We start from the raw sequence: 16,932 nt of genomic DNA, 5'->3' as shown, positions 1-16,932 counted from the left end.
TTCTGTATCTTACAGGGTTTTGTTAGAATGTGCCTGGTACAGTGCTTGGGCAAAATTAGAGCATGAGAAATGTTACTTTTCCCTCCTTCTCTGCCAACTTCTTTTTGCATAAGAAGTTACTATATTGAATTTGGGAGTTTTAAAAAACCTTATCTAAGAAAACTAATTTAGCTCGTTCTCTCTCTCGCTGTCTTTTAACTCTCAAGGATACAGCCAAAGCAGTGAAGTGATTTTCTTTTTAGAAAGTAACTTTCTTTTTAGATGCCATATTTAAGTCTGATTGATGCGCCCTATGTAGTGCAAAGCGCAGTAAAATGGAGGTGGAAGTTCTGGGTGTGTTGCCTAGCCTGTCTTGGAGGGAGTCAGGAGAACAGCACTGGTCTGCCTCAGGGTTGCTGTGGGCATTCAGTGAAATAATGTAGGAAAGTGCTTTGTAACCGGCTAGCACCACATAAATACGGGGTGACGCAGTGCCTGGAGGTTGTAAAATACACTGTGGGTGAGCCCAGCTCTAGAACCCCTCTCTGCCAAGTGCCTAATGTCTCAAGCTAGATAAGCTCTCTTAGAGAAGCTGCTCCTATTTCGATACCAAAGCTCTCCTAATAACCAAATAATCCAGGGATTCTGAAGGGCTGTCAGATGAAAAGACAGCTCAGAAATACTGGAGCTGTACAATTTTTATGGTAAAAATGCCTTTCCGTAACATTTATATTTTTTCTTTCAAATAGACCGTGTACGCTTTACCAACAATTGCATTTGCATTTGTCTGCCACCCGTCTGTCCTGCCAATTTACAGCGAGCTTAAAGAGTAAGAGATTTGTTTAATTTTTTTGCAAACTGAATCATTTTAGGGGCTCTCATTAATAGGCAAGTACGGTATTTAAAATAAATGGACTCATATGATGAACGCCCCCTGACTCATCACCCAGCTTCAACATTTACTATCTGCCATTCTTGAGCAAGAAAAATCACAAACCTGCAGTATATTTTGGCCATAAATGTATAAAGTGGCTTACTCTGTGGGCTTTTTTTTGTTAATTTGGTTTTTCAAATTCTGTATTACTCAAGAGAGTTCAAGTATTTGTGTTGCTTTATGTTACTTATGATTATTCTGCAAGTGGATAATAATAATCTTCAGACCCATCTGTGAACCACTAAATACACTGCATCTGATTTGCCTTTTGGTTTACTTGGAAAAGGCTGGTAAATCAGGCAGGAAGAAATTAATGTTAAGACCACAAACTGGACAAAAGAATATTGTTGTTCATTTCAAACTATTACAATGATTGTATGGATTTGGTTTTGATTGCTGTTCTAGAGAAAACGAAAGCCCTGCTTATAAATTCCCTCATGGGTTCTCTTTTTAGCCTATTGTTATCAGACTTTCCACATAAAAACAGTCATCATGGCATAGTGTCTTTTTTTGAGGTAACTGGTCTACAGCTTATATAGGTTTCATGTGTACAACCTAATATTTCTCCTTCTATATACATTACATCCTGCTCACCACCAAAAATTTAGTTTCCATCCATCACCATAGAGTTGATCCCCTTTACCCGTTTTGTCCTCCCCCAACCCCTTCCCCTCTGGTAACCACTACTCTATTCTCTGTAGCTACCTCCTTGGTTAGATTTATTCCTAGGTATTTTATTCTTTTTGTTGCAACTGTAAATGGATTGTTTTCTTAATTTCTCTTTCTGCTAGCTCATCGTTAGCATACAGAAACATGGCAGATTTTTGTGTGTTGATTTTGTACCCTGCAACTTTACTGTACTTGTTTATTATTTCTAATAGTTTTTTGGTGGAGTCTTCAGGGTTTTCAATACATAAAATCATGTCACCTGCAAGTAGGGACAGTTTTCCAATTTGGATGCCTTTTATTTCGTTTTCTTCCCTAATTGCTCTGGCTAGGACTTTCGATACTAGGTGGAACAAGAGTGGTGAGAGTGGGCATACTTGTCCTCTTCCTCATTTTAGAGAGATAACTTCCAGTTTTTCATCATTGAGAATGATGTTAGCTGTGGGTTTGTCATATATGGCCTTTATTATGTTGAGGTATGTTCCTTCTGTACCCACGTCATTGAGTTTTTATCGTAAGTGGGTATTTTGTTAATGTGGTATGTCACATTGATTGATTTGTGAATGTTGACCTATCCTTGCATCCCTGGAATAAATTCCACTTGATCACAGTGTATGGTCCTTTTGATGTATTGTTGTATTCAGTTTGCTAGTATTTTGTTGAGGATTTTTTGCATCTATGCTCATCAGAGATATTGGCCAGCAGTTTTTTTTGTGTCCTCTTTGTCTGGTTTTGGTATCACAGTGATGTTGACCTCATAAAATGTTAGGAGGCATTCCCTCCTCTTCAAAATTTTGGAAGAGTTTGAGAAGGATAGGTATTAAATCTTCTTTGAATGTTTGGTAGAATTCACCAGTGAAGCCCTCTGGTCCTGGAGACTTTTGTTTTTTGGGAGGTTTTTGATTACTGTTTTAATCTCTGTACTAGTGATCAGTCTATTCAGATTTTCTATTTCTTCATGATTCAGTCTTGGAAGGTTATATGATTCTAAGCATTTGTCCATTTCTTCTAGGTTGCCCAATTTGTTGGCGTATAGCTTTCATAATATTCTCTTGTAATCCTTTGTATTTCTGTGGGGTATCCATTGTTATTTATCCTCTTTTGTTTCTGATTTTATTTATCAGGGCCTTCTGTCTTTTTTTCTTAGTGAGTCTAGCTAAAGGCTTGTCATTTTTGTTTATCTTTTCAAAGAATGGCTCTTAGTTTCATTGATCTTTTCTATTGACTTTTTAGTTTCTATTTCATTTATTTCCACTCTGATCTTTGTTTCCTTCCTTTGGACTTTGTTTGTTCTTCTTTTTCTAGTTCCTCTAGGTGTCAGGTTAGATTGTTTATTTGAGATTTTTCTTGTTTCTTGAAGTAGGCATCATGGTATAGTCTTAAACTCAGAAAGATATACAATATAGCTATCTGTTTCCATTTTGAAACAAAAATAAAGATGATGTTATTTAGCATTGAATTCACTCATTATTCTTCCTCTTTCATATTTAATTGATAAATGAGTAAACTTTGAAGTATCAGTATTTACATCTACCTATCTATGTGTTCATCAGGCTTACTTTATGACCTTATATTTAGGGTGTTTAAATACGTCTTTGGCATCTTTTAAATTTAATAGTTCAGCTTTTAGTTTGTAATTTCCTCACGTGGGTACTTCTCAATTTTTCTCGTTTTCCATACTCCCTTTTATGACACAATCAAATGTTGTGACTGTTGGTGGTCGACTGTTGAGTACAAGTCTTGTAGACTAATTGTTTGGGCAGTTAAAGAAACTTAGAGGTTCATGCAAACTCCCAGAGTAACCTTGACCTAAGAGAGAAAGAGAGAGCCCTCCATTATCCCAGCTGTGAGCTCTTAGGCACTCATTGCTCTGGAGACATACAGGCTTCCCTGGGGCTATTCAGTGGGACAACCGGAACTTAAATAGCAGCTTTAGCAACTGAACACCGAGGTCAAGTTGTAGCTCTGCCCCGATCTCTGAGCTGAGAGAACAGCTTTGGAATTTATTCTGCCTTTTTCCTGTGCATGCTGAGTGTAGAGATAGTATCAAACAAATGTTAAAAAATACTCTCTGCTCTTCAGATGAGAACTCGATATTCTTTCAAAAGAATGGGGAGGAACATTCAAGGGATTGTTTGTTACATGGCTCTCTCTCACACAATACCCATTTGGTGTAAAAGAAGTTATTATAAACTGGCATATTTGCTGAGGGTAATTTCAGCTGGTCAGGTCAGCCCCAGCCTGATAGAAAGTTAAGTTCCATTCTTCAGTGTTAACACCGGTGCTTACATTCAGTAATGTGGTTTTTAATTTTTCAAATTCCTTTATCTTTGTTTTTAGTCGATCACAGAAAAAGATGCAGATGGTTTCAAATATCTCCTTTTTCGCCATGTTTGTTATGTATTTCTTGACTGCCATTTTTGGCTACTTGACATTCTATGGTAAGTACCTTCTGTCAGTACCTAAATGTAGGTATTAGTAAGTAAATTAGTAAAAATCAATATCAAAATAACTTTTAATACGATAGCCCAAAAAGCAACAAATCTGTCCATTGACTTTGCTGATCTTTTCTTCTACTTAAAGCAAATGGCAGTGGTTCCTTTACATATTCATGCAGACTGCACAATAGAATAATTACTGAAACAATATACTGTCATTTTTTCTCCTAATACTGTCCTTAAAAGAAATTGCATTTTATAAGCACGCCACCTTTACTGAGGAAAGTTTAAAACTATAATCAGAGAAGGCTTTCCTAATTGCTGCTGAGAACTGGGTCAGATTCCATTAATAGAAAAGAGAGACAGAGACAGATTTTGAAAGTGAGAAACAGCAGAGTGCTACACTCATGACACTCTGCATTAATTAAAAATAAAGCACCTGATTGTTCAGCGGCAGGTGGAGCCTTGCAACGATTTGAAGCAGTGACATAGAAAGTTGAAAGAAATGACAAGGTTTCATTTGTAACTTTTATTGACCCTGTATGAATAGTTTACCTTCTTTTACTACCTCTTCATCCTCTTCTATTCCAATCATCCTGCAGCTTTATTTAACATCTTTCATTATCTTTATAATTTGGGACCTAATTTAAATTTAAATACATAAATTTCACATTCTCTATTAAATAATATTTCTTGGGGGCATTTTTTCATAAACACAAATGTCTCAAAATTTAAACACATTTAGAGATGATCAATTCATCCTGGAGAGGAAGGCTACCCTGATTATACAGTTGTATTATTACCATTTTTTTTTTGGCCGCACGGCGTGGTTTGTGTGATCTTAGTTCCCCAACCAGGGATTGAACCCGGGCCCTCAGTAGTGGAAGCACCAAGTCATAACCACTGGACCGCCAGGGAATTCCCTTATTACCATTTTCACAAGCGATGGAGAATAGCATTGTCTAATGAGTCCATAAATACGACATTTAATTTCTGCATAAAGATGGTGTTCTTGGGCTTCCTTGGTGGCGCAGTGGTTGAGAATCTGCCTGCCAGTGCAGGGGACACGGGTTCGAGCCCTGGTCTGGGAAGATCCCACATGCCGCGGAGCAGCTGGGCCCATGAGCCACAATTGCTGAGCCTGTGCGTCTGGAGCCTGTGCTCCGCAACAGGAGAGGCCGTGACAGTGAGAGGCCCGCGCACCTCGATGAAGAGTGGCCCCCGCTCACCTCAACTAGAGAAAGCCCTCGCACAGAAACGAAGACCCAACACAGCCATAAATAAATAAATAAATAAACAAAATGATATGAGAGTTTTAAAAAAAAAAAAGATGATGTTCTTAAGTTTCCTGCAGAGTTGCAGGGATTAGGGTGGGTAAAGGGAGGGAGAGAGAGAGAGAGAGAGAGAGAGAGCACCTAATGTTAGTTGAATGGTCTCACTGCAACCTTGTGCAAGCTATGATTTTTCTTGGCAAATCCATTTTTTTCCCACATAGAATAGAATACCAAACCCTTTCATACTCTTAGGTCGGAGAAAAAACTCAGCTATTTTTAGATGGTTATGAATTTTGAATCAAGGAAGTTAGAACTAAGGAGATTTTTATTATAACCTAGGGCCCTTTTTCTAAAATTGAGACCAATCTCTGGCCCAGACTAGAATTGGAATTCCACACCCTGAACCTTGAGAAGGGAGGGAAACTATCTTTTGTCAAAGGAGTGAGCATTTTCGAGTTGGAGATAAGACGGCAGAGTAGAAGGACCTTGAGCTCACCTCTTCTCACGAGCACACCCAAATCACAACTAACTGCTCAAAAGTCATTGATGAAAAAGACACGAGTGAGCATTCTTGCTCTCAGTGGCTGCCATTCTAGCTTTGGTTGTCTTTGAAATGACACTTTCTGAAGTTCGGAGTTGAGAAAAAGTTCAAAGTGGTGTATAAGCTAAGTACTTTTTTTACGAGGAAAACATACCTGGAAGAGAAGAATGATGAACTTCACCACGGTGAAGTTCCATGGGTACCTCTGCAGCTTGGACATTGAGTTATAAGAGGAGAGTTTGAAAGTGGCCCCGGGGGGCCTTGCAGTCCACTTAGCGAGAGTGAGGCTATTCGGTGTTGTTTGATGAGTGGCATCAAGTCGGGGAGAACCTAGATGAAGAAGAGCTTTGTGCTTCAACCGTATGGTATTTCTGCCCCCAACTTACTCTTAGGTTTAGTGTAGTGTAAATTAAGCTCCCCACTTGGTGTAACTTCTTCTAGTGATTACTGTACATTCCTTTTTGCTACAGGTACATGCGGACAGGTGGTGCCCATCTCACACAGGGGATTTTTCTTTTCAACTTTATGAATTGTTGAATAGACACTTCAATACCCAGGACACTGCTTTCCTTGCCCTTTAGGTTACAAATTCTTTGTGGCTCAGAAAACCCGTCCTTCCGTGATGTGCTTTTGTCTTGTTTTAACACCCTCTTACTTTTCCCTCGTTTTAGAAAATGTGCATTCGGACCTCCTCCACAAGTATCAGAGTAAAGACGACATCCTCATCCTGACCGTGCGGCTGGCTGTCATTGTCGCTGTCATCCTCACGGTGCCGGTGTTATTCTTCACGGTGAGTAAAAGGCCTCAGTGCAACTTGAGGAAAGCTGAGGCCTCCTTGCAGAGCAAACCTGCTGCAGGGAACTCTCCTGCATCATTGAAACTGCATCAAGGAAGGATCCCAAGGCTCTTTGGAAAAAACGTGGGATCAGTGAGTTAGGGTAACCGTCTGATGGAATGAATCTTCGGTCTAATTTATCTGTCCCTCTTCTTTACAGAGAAATGTAGATAGACTGTTTGAATTCCAGTCATCCATGACAGGGAAATATAGAAGAACCAGAAGAGAACACTCGGTCATAGATAAAACAGAAATTATCCCCCTGCAAAAGAAAACTACCTATTCGTAAAGAAAAAGATTTTCCATCTTAAGTCAAGCCCCCCTGCTTCCCAAACGGTTAAAGCTATCTATAAACTCACTAGGGGTGACAAAACATGTCCCAAATGCCTGTGCACCAATCTTTCAGTCACTGCTGAGAAATGTGAAAGGTAGCATGCTGTGGGCATTAAGGAATTTTTTGTTTTCTTATCCTGCAGGTTCGTTCTTCTTTATTTGAACTGGCTAAGAAAACAAAGTTTAATTTATGTCGTCATGTCTTGGTGACCTTCATACTCCTGGTTATCATCAACTTGTTGGTGATCTTCATACCCTCCATGAAGGATATTTTTGGAGTCGTAGGTATGGCTTTCTGACTTTCTGCTTATTGTATTTACAGTAGCTGTTTAGAAACCTGAAGTTTCACAATAACAACCTCAAACTTTTTTTTTTCTTATTTTTCAGGAGTTACGTCTGCTAATATGCTTATTTTCATTCTTCCTTCATCTCTTTATTTAAAAATCACAAGCCAAGATGGAGATAAAGGAACTCAACAAATTTGGGTATGTCTCATGCCAACCACTCTCATTTTTCTGCTTAGTTTTTCACTGAAATATATCAAATAATAGTCCATCTCCACCAACTAATACTACTTTTAGTGATCTCCAAAGTAGGCAGCAGTCCTAATGTTTGCCCATTTGGGAAATTTAAAATATCATATCAGAATCTTCTCCATTCCCTCAAAATATTTTCAGGTCTTGCTCTTATTGTGCCTTAGCTCTTGCTCTGTGAGGGCAGGACCAGCTGAGAGATTAGACGTTTATCATCCTGTATCTCTGTAGGGTAATGCCTTGTCTTTAGCAAGACCTGAAGTGGAAAGGGGCTCAAAGATTTTATGCAGTCTGCTGTTTCAGTACAATTCCTAGTCCTGTAACTCCATGCTACAGCCCAGGGAACCTGCAATGCCTTAATTTAAATGGCTGAGTTAGCATAAAGAGTCTTTTTATGATTTGACAGAAATGCTTTGGAGCAACAGACCTGGATTCAGAAACTACCTTTCTATATTGGGATTCTTGTTTCCAGGTCTGGTGAAGTTCAAGGGCATCTTGAAGGTGGTGCACTTGGAGACAGTGAGGGAAGCAGGGGTGAAGTGGTTGCTACCTGAGTACCTTCTGGAGCACCATTATGTTTGGCTTCGGAGAAGGCTTCTCAGCCGCCCTCCCAGATAGTGTAAGCACTCCAGTCCACATGTTACCTGAGCCAACAGACCCGGATGAGAGACATAGGCATGGGGGATCATGGCCGTGCATTTAGGAGAAGCAGCGTTGATGCTGGTAGAGCATCTCCTTCCCCAACAGGATTAGCCCTAAAGCCATAAATCCCCAATCCTTCTAGATCTGACCAGCGGGGACTTCGTGGGGACAGAAAGGAAGGAGCAGTCACTCAGGCACAGCAGTAAAGTAAACTAAGATTAAATCTGACAATGATGGAGACCTATTGCCCGTGAATTCTCTGGGCCTCTCCAACCCTGCTCCCATTTTAAAACTGCTAGGAGGATCTACCAAATAGCATTAGACAAGGGATCCAGGCCATGTGGGGACCCAGTGGGAGTTACACCAGACCGGTGCTGGTGAGCCTGTGTGCAGCCCTCCCAATGCCACCCTTCACCTCCTCCCCATCCCTTACCTCTGTCTCCTCATCCAGAGTCTAGTCCAGCCCCCCTGGCTCTCATGATGCTTCATCCTTCTCCCTGAATTTCAGCTTTCATTGGAAACTCTCAAGGCCAAGCAGTTTATAATCTCGGGTTCTCCAGATTCTAGAGTTAGTAACCTGCCCCCTGTGGGCTTCATCAACCCTTGAAATAACTTCGTTTTGGACACCCATTTCCTATTTCACTCGATCAAATCTACTTTGCTTTTTGATATCCTTTTAACACTTTTTCAAACAGAAATGTTTGCCTGCCAGCGATAACCTAGGTTGGTTGGTAAAGAGTAATGAAATGACCTGTATGTTTTCTAAGCCCATTCTTTTTTTCGGTTGTCGTCTTAGTCTGAAAGAAGCTGTGAGGATACCGTCAGCTGTAGAACAGAGTCACTCTGAGGTGACTGTGAAGTCAAAGAACAGAATGCAGAGGATGGTTCTGCATAGCTGGTTTTTCTTAGTTTCCCATCCTTGGAGAATCAGACGCACACAGTTTTAGAAAGATTCTCACAGTTCAGCAACAGTTGTAACAAACTCCAAATACGGAGGGACTCAAAAAGAGAGGGAAAGCATATCTGTTTTTTCCCAGCTATGTGTGGGAAATGTTTGCTTCCCTGAAAATAACCCTTGCCTTTCTGTCACTCCAGGCTGCCCTTTTCTTGGGTCTGGGGGTGTTGTTTTCCCTGGTCAGCATTCCCTTGGTTATCTACGACTGGGCCTGCTCATCAAGTGGTGATGAAGGCCACTGAGACCAGATGGAAAAGGAAACAGTCAAGTTACCACTCATCAGCAAGCCCTCATCACATCCTTTGCAAATTTACAGAAGCAAACAGAAATTTACAAGATACACAATGGAATAACACTTTGGTAACAAAACAGAGACCTGTTTCTATCATGGTTCATGTCCCTCCAAGATTGGGGATCAATTTTAAGGATTATGGATTTCTTTTGTTCCAAATTTCACGCAATCATATTTTCCAGTACTTTCCACAGTCAGTTATTTTTCACTCGCCTAACTCTGTTTTTTGTGATTTCATCATCTCTTGGAACTTGGAAGACATGATCATCCATCATGTTTATTTATTACACATCCAGATTCTGACATAATTTTCCTACTGATGTTCAGCTTATAATATCTGTACCTTTTTAGAAGAGAAAAGAATCTTGAATTGTATATATTTATTTTGCTTTACAGAAAAAAAAATGGTTTCGTAAATAATTTGCCTATTTTGGTTAACATAGCACATAGGGATAATCATATGAGAGTCACAGGGCGCGCACCCTTGCTGGATCAGAGGATGCCCAATATTTGAGGCAGCTCTGATCACCTGGCAGCCGAGCTTCAGCAGCCCATGGCCTCTCTGGCACTGCATCCCACTCTGTGCAGAGATACTGTCTGGCGACTGTTCTCAGCTGGGAAAGGGATGGGAATGATTCTTACCTTGGTAAACATGCTAATCTACACATCTGGGTAATCTAGCAAATGAAGTTTTGTTTCCCCCTTGACAATTTCTGTCAGAGTTACTCTGAGTCAACTTCTATTGGGGAAGACCCATGATACCTTTGTAACAAACTGAGAAGCAAGAGTCCTGCAAAAAGATTGTCCAAAATGCCTAAGGAAATATTCCTCGGATGCAGATAGCCTTCAGCCCTACATCGGTATTGTTGAAGGGGGAAAAACATTTTCTTAAATTACAAACCCAGCAGCTTTTACTCATGTCCACCAGCTTTTTGCACAGAGAATCATGTGTATCTAACCAAGGATGATCTAGGATAAGTAATTCCTGTTTTATATTGGGTACTTTAGGGGGGTCTTTAAAAGACTTGTTTTATATCTATAAATTTAGGTTATTACAAATATAAGATTTTTGTACCTTAAATAAGCCTCATTCCTATTTCTTCTCCATTAACCATCCATCCAGTCTTGAAAAAAGAAAACGAGCCCTCAGAGATGGTCTTTGAGAAGAACACGTGATGAAATCACTGTGTACCTTTCTTCCCCCAGTTGGGAACTTTGGCATCTGTGCTATCTCTCTTCTCGCCCCTAGTCAAGGGTGGGCCGTTACTGCCTGCCTGACATGACCCACCCAGGAGGACAGAGTTGCCTCACACTCTTACCCCAGCCCCTCTCCTAAAGCAAGTGAAGGAAACTACAGAGAGGCTGAAAAAGCAGAGAGTTTGGGACAAGGTAGCTTGGAAAGGCATAGGAGACAGTATAGAAACCCAGCACCGCATTCCGCCTAAGCTGGGCCATCAGCTATGATTGGATTGTCCGTATCACACAGTGAGAAGTGTTGTGTACCCTGTGAAACAGGGCTTGTGTTTTATCTGCATCCTGGTTGAATTCCGCAGACACGTAAGTTCACCAAGCACAGATTTCTTATCCAGAGATAAGTGGCCTCTAACCGCAGACTCTTGGCAGAGTTTCCAGGCACTTAGCTCTGGGCTCTGTTCCTCCCCCACTGAGACCCCCAGAGGCCTCCACACTTACCGGGAGTAACACGGAGATGTCCCCTCCCCTTTACAGACTAATGTCCCATAGAGAAAGCAGGCATCAGAGCACTTTCTCGTTATCCTCTTGGGGGAAAAGGAGAAGTTATTGCCTGCATTTCTTAGTGGGATCATCATAGCTTTTACCATAATGCTCCAGAATTACATGCACATTAGGTCAGAGTTCAGGTGTTTAGATATGAGTATCTACCTATATATGAATTCTTAATCTGGTAAAATCCACAGCCATCTCTGTCGTTCTCAGCAGTGTCTTCCATGTTAGATGAGCAGGAGAGAAACTCAACAAAGCAAGTTGGCTGGCCCTTTGATCTGTCCAGGGCACCAAATAATGAAACAGCCAGATAGTAGATGACCCTCCATTAAAAAAACTACAGATTTAGCCTGCAAGCTCTATTATGCTGCTTTCTATTTTCTTCATTAATTTATAACAATTCATTTTATGCCCACAGAGTCCATTTAGAAGATGATCATTAGCTCTTGGGATGTGTAGTGATATTTTTGAATCTCTGGATTTTATGTGTCAGGACAAGGAATTTTTATTATTATTTAAAATACACTTATTTAGAGGAGGCACATTGTTGTGAATGTCTGTGATACTACAGGTTTTTAAAATCTTCTTTGTAATGTTTATCTAAGTTTATTGTTGACTGAATACAATAGATCCTACTGTAATTTGGCAAGTATCACTGACTAATTACATCATTTGTGTGGGATTAGCTGTAAAGTGTACTGCTCTTATTCTTCTTATTCAGAACAGTGAACCGGTAGCCAAAAATATATGTACCACAGATGTGAGGTAGAATTTAAGTAACACAGTCAAGTGCTGTAGAAGTTTTTCTGCTAAATGAGTAGACTAACGAACATTATACCTTAGCCTTTGGGAGCAGCACGTTTTCCTTTGGTAGGTAGGATCTCAGCACTAGTGAACAGTGCCAGCTTCGTACTTTGGATTATGAACTGTTCTCTAGTTATAATAACACAGCACACTGTAAATCCCTAGTTTCCTTCATGTTACTCACTGGAAGTGGGGTTGCAGAGTATATATGGGAAAGAAGTCCAGTCTTGTTAAGCACGGGCAGCCCCCAGTTTGTAAGCAGACCACGTTGTAAAACCGTCAGTTGTTTGCAACCTAGAATGCATTTTCCTTTAGAAACCAGGTTATATATGATGGTTAGGCCCCCCAGACCAGCTGGAGAAAATGATCTAAGCCCATAGTTTAGCTGAAATAGGATAATATAACAAGATTACTAAAGAACCTATGCACTAAATATAATATTGTTTCTAGGGGGTATTTGTTCAGAGTTGCCAAGAATTCCTCACTCGTTGTTAGTGGAATCTAGATTGCCCACTCCAGTCACACATCACCAATTAGAGGTGCCCAGAGCGGCCTGAAGCTAGGTCTCCAGCAAAGGAGGGGGACCAAGTTCAGGGCCACCAGAGACCTCGTGGTAGGAGGAGGGTTACGAAGGATGAAGGGTCCTCCTGTGGGCCGTAAACCGCCAGGGACGTTCTCTGCTGCTACCCTTTCTTTTCTCTGGAGTCTCAGGCCTGGCCTGCCTGCTTCTATTTGTAGGACCTCTTGCTCCTGGAGTTCGTCTCCTTCCCTCCTGCTACCAAAAAGGATGCCACTGCATAGCTTCTCCCAAATGCCAGTCATAGAAGCCAGCGCACAGCACTTTTAATGGGTTTAGTGCTAGTAAACCATGGTTTAACTGCCCAGTAATCAAATGGGGGTAAGAAAGCTCTCTACCCACTTTTCCTTTTTTACATTTGCAGACCCTGTTGAGAAGGGCATCCATGGGTCATGGCCGTGGGGCTTGGAGTGGACAAAGGGCTGTGGTAAGGTGTCACGGTATTTCAGAGGACATCTCAGACAGTTACCCCAGAATTGGCTTCTTTCTGGAGTTGGAGTCAAGCCTCCAAGCCAGTGGTTCTCCAAGTGGGGATCCCCGGACCGGAAGCATCACCTGGGAACTCATTGGAATGCACATTCTCAGGCCCCACCCCAGACCCAGTAAAATCAGAAACCCTCAGGGTGGAGGCCCAGCAAACCGTGTTTTAAAAAGCCCTGCCCGTGAGCCAGTTTGTCTCTCCTTTTCGTCTTCATTAGTCCTGCCCGTAATTCTCTGAGGGTGGTTCCTAGGACTCACAGACAAGAAGTGGGAAGCAGGACTTAAGGAGGGGAGGAAGGGGCCTCGTCTCAGCCCCCTTCCCACTGGAAATGCTGGCACAGGTGCATCATTGTAAACGGGGCTCGCGCGGGGTGACACACCATAAGATTACAGTTACGGCAGCTGTGAAGAAATAAAAGTGAGGTGTTTGGGGTTTGGGTTTTTTTTTTTTTTTTTTTCTTTTTTGAAAGGAATTAAATGATATACCGTTTGTAAATGCAACCTCAGAGGAAGTACTGAATTCATGTCAGGAGTAAGTTCTCCAGAATGTTTGGGTTCAGTGTGTAGCGATCAATCCTGTCCTCCCTTTAAAGTGAATTCTCTACTGAAAGTGCTGCACTGCGTGAGGGCTACAAACTGCTCCGAAAAGGTTAGTGCTGAGCTCGGTTTCAGTGGATCAGGGTGCTGGACAGCACGTCTTGTTGGGGTGGGAGTGGGGCGGAGGTCGGTGAAATGATCAGATACATGATTTTATGCCTTAGTGCAAAAGCCGTCAATCAGTTCCCCTCTGTTTATCAGTGTAAGTGGCATGAGGCTTAGAAAGGGTGTAAACTTTAAGAATGTAATTCCTCCATTCCAGTTCACAGTAAACTTCTAGCCCCTTTCAAAATAAAGACGATTGAGACTGCATCATTTAACGATGTTAATGAATGTTTCCTTCGAGATGGCAGATCTGAGAATCTTTTAGCAGCAGAATACACTTCCTCTAAAATACACACGGTGAATTATTTATAGTTATCTAAGGCTTTCAGGTACAAATTGGGGATGGGGTAGCTGACAACTGAAAAATACCACTAAATCTTAAAGGGAAAGTTCTTGAAAAACATGTAAAATTCACAAGGCTCAGATCTTCTTTAGGATTTTCTTGGAGGAAGGACTGTGAAACTGGGCCCATGTGCATACAGGCTTGAATCTGTGCTTTTAAAAGGAAGAATCTATGCAGTTGAGGCTTATTGTAGGAAATACTTCATTTGTATGTAAATATATTGTAAATAAATAGGAGGCTGTATATTTTTGCAGTCGTTGATCCACATTGAAATAGAAGTCGCTAGTATCTGCGTATCAAGAATGTTTTCATAGATATTAGCGGTTTTGTTTGGGAATTAGAAAAATTTACCTTCTCTCCCAGGTAACATAGTTCTCTCAATGTAAACTTGGAAACTACAAATCTTACTTATTGTTTAGAGAGAGAAATGTCTGAGAAATAGTTTCATTGATTTCTTATTACTGGTATTAAGATCAATTATTTCAAAGCTAGTCCTCTGAGATACAAATAAGGAACATTTTAGACCCAAATTATTGCCATATAGAAATAGATATACCCAAAGTAACGAGTTGTTTCTTTATAATGCTGTTTCACTGTTTAACACTGATACCACTACACAGCATGTATGAAAACAGAAGTTGGGGAGGAGAACGGTTTTTTGGGTTTTTCTTTTTTCAAAATTGAATTGCTGCATTTCCCAAACTTTGGGATCTCTGAAAGGGGGGAAAGACCTGAATATTAACTATGAGCACAAATATGAAAGAAAGAAAAAAAACCCCGTTATTTTATCAAGCTCTTGCAAGTCTTGCATGTTTGCCTTTTCTTTTCAGTGTCAACGCCAACATAGACTGTGTTAAGTCATTTTTTCCCAAAACACTTGAATCTTGATTGTTGGTATGTAATCCACTCACTAGAGTTCAGTGTATTTTAGACTTCATCTAAGTCCAGTGCGTGTAGCACACCACTGTTTTATTAATGTAAAAACCTTGTAAATGAATTTCAGATGGATGATTTAAGTGAGTCACAAGTCACAAAACTTTGCCATTCATGGTTGATCAAACACATAGTTTCCCCCCCCGGCCAGGATGTGGTGTAAATAAAGACATGTAAGAAGTTCTGTTCTATAACTGCTCTGTTAACATAGTTTTTAAACATTAAAAATGTGGAATAAAAGTATTTATGAATTTTTGTCTTCATTCTTCTGGGGTGCAGTACTAAAAAGGGAGGTATTTAGGTACTTACACACTATTTGGGATTGTTGGAGACAGATTTGACACGTTTGTCAGTGTTCTGGGACACCGAGAGTTCACGGAAGATTATATTCAGGTGCCCAAACTTTAAAAATTACTTCCGATAGAAATCTATCTGAACTGAAGCACATTACATCTTTTCCGTCCTTCGCCATCAGAGTAGGCTGAACATAATATTTTCTTCTTAAACTCAGGTTCATCTTTATGAATATCAATTTCTGTGCCATCTTGTGGGAGGGACTCTAGTCTTCCTCTACCCAAACTGCAACCACCCATAAAATAGGAAGTCCTATCGACACTTCCATTTCTCCAGGAACTACTGAGGGGAAAGCTCCTGCAGCCTGGTTTCCATGTCCACCACTGGCTCCTCCCCATGATCTTGGGAAAGTTTTATCAGACCAAGATGGCAAGATGGCCACAGTCTGATATCCAAATTCCTCTGTGGACACAGGGTTAGTGCATGAACGACCTGGGCCTTCATGGTATGACTGGCTGTGAGGCTGTCTCGACTCTCCCTGGGCTTCCCAGGAGACAGCCCATTCTGCAGGGCCACCTTGGCACCCGTGTGGGTCTCATGGTGGAAATTTGGGGCCCAGGAGTCCAAGCTGTGGACTCCAATCTGACTTCGTTAGCAATAAGGCTGATACTTTTATCCTTATGTGCCTCCTGTTTCTATTTCTTAATTAATCAAAACCCCAGGGACAAAGGGTGTGAGTCGTCATCACTTTCCAACCCAAGCAGTTGTACAAGTGCCTACATGCAAAAGGCCTGAGAATATGAGCAGGTTTTGTTATAAATCAGAAGGTCTGGTCCTGCTGTGGTTTTGATGGTTCTGACTTCTTCCACTACAGTCCCATGAGTGTCTGCTAATACTGTTCTCTTCTGCCCTATTTTACACATAATTGTCTGGGTGTGGGTTATTCTACCCCTCCAAAATGGAATAAACTATGGACTTACTGGTTACTTTGCAACTCAGAAAACCTGCTTGCTTACCTTCTAGACTTATAATTCGGTTCTGTCTGGTTAGCCCAGTCTGGAAGGGGTTGATGAGGCCCAAATAATGGAGCCAATTTTTGGTATGCCAGTGTTTTATCTTTCATTAGTTTAAATTTTAGACTAATCCAAATTGGCAGGATACTCTGTTCTTTGGTAGGGTTAGTGCAACATCGTAATAACCTGCCAAATTATCAAAATGTATTATAAAGCAATAACACTTAAAGCAGATTTATACTGAAATAAGTAGCTCATAATAGAGAACACAAATAACGTGAGAAAAGTGGCCTTTCAAATTAATGGGGAAAATAAGGGTTACTCAATAAATGGTGAAAAAATGACTAGCTTTTTGAAGATAATAAAGCTATATCCTTGTATTGCCCCTTATATCTAAAAAAAGCTCATATACATTAAAGACTTTAAAACACACAGGTAAATATGTCTATTTTTTTACAAATGTAGAAATATGACATACAAAGTGTGTCAAAATATTTATCTAGTTCATTATTTTTTGTTTTGTTTTAAATTTATTTATTTATTTTTGGCTGCATTGGGTCTTAGTTGCTGCGCACGGGCTTTCTCTAGTTGCGGTGAGCTGGGGCTACTCTTCATTGCGGT

At 40.7% G+C, this 16,932-nt stretch overlaps 1 protein-coding gene across 4 annotated transcripts in view; it reads left to right on the top strand.

The window, feature by feature from the left end:
• SLC38A1 (solute carrier family 38 member 1) overlaps positions 1-15,247 on the top strand; it is a 70,442-nt gene extending 55,195 nt beyond the window's left edge. For all 4 annotated transcript variants that reach the window (XM_082349446.1, XM_082349445.1, XM_082349447.1 and 1 more), the window contains 6 exons: positions 729-808; positions 3,920-4,020; positions 6,504-6,622; positions 7,144-7,285; positions 7,388-7,485; positions 9,271-15,247. In XM_082349446.1, coding sequence (XP_082205572.1) covers positions 729-808; positions 3,920-4,020; positions 6,504-6,622; positions 7,144-7,285; positions 7,388-7,485; positions 9,271-9,372 — 642 coding nt within the window. In that variant the 3' untranslated portion in view covers positions 9,373-15,247. The remainder of the gene's footprint in view (positions 1-728; positions 809-3,919; positions 4,021-6,503; positions 6,623-7,143; positions 7,286-7,387; positions 7,486-9,270) is intronic.
• The last annotated feature ends 1,685 nt before the right edge of the window (positions 15,248-16,932 follow it).

The sequence above is a fragment of the Balaenoptera borealis genome (genome assembly GCF_965194805.1).
Source record: "Balaenoptera borealis genome assembly, chromosome: 13".
NCBI lineage: Eukaryota > Metazoa > Chordata > Mammalia > Artiodactyla > Balaenopteridae > Balaenoptera > Balaenoptera borealis.
This window is presented reverse-complemented; position numbering and strand designations above follow the sequence as displayed.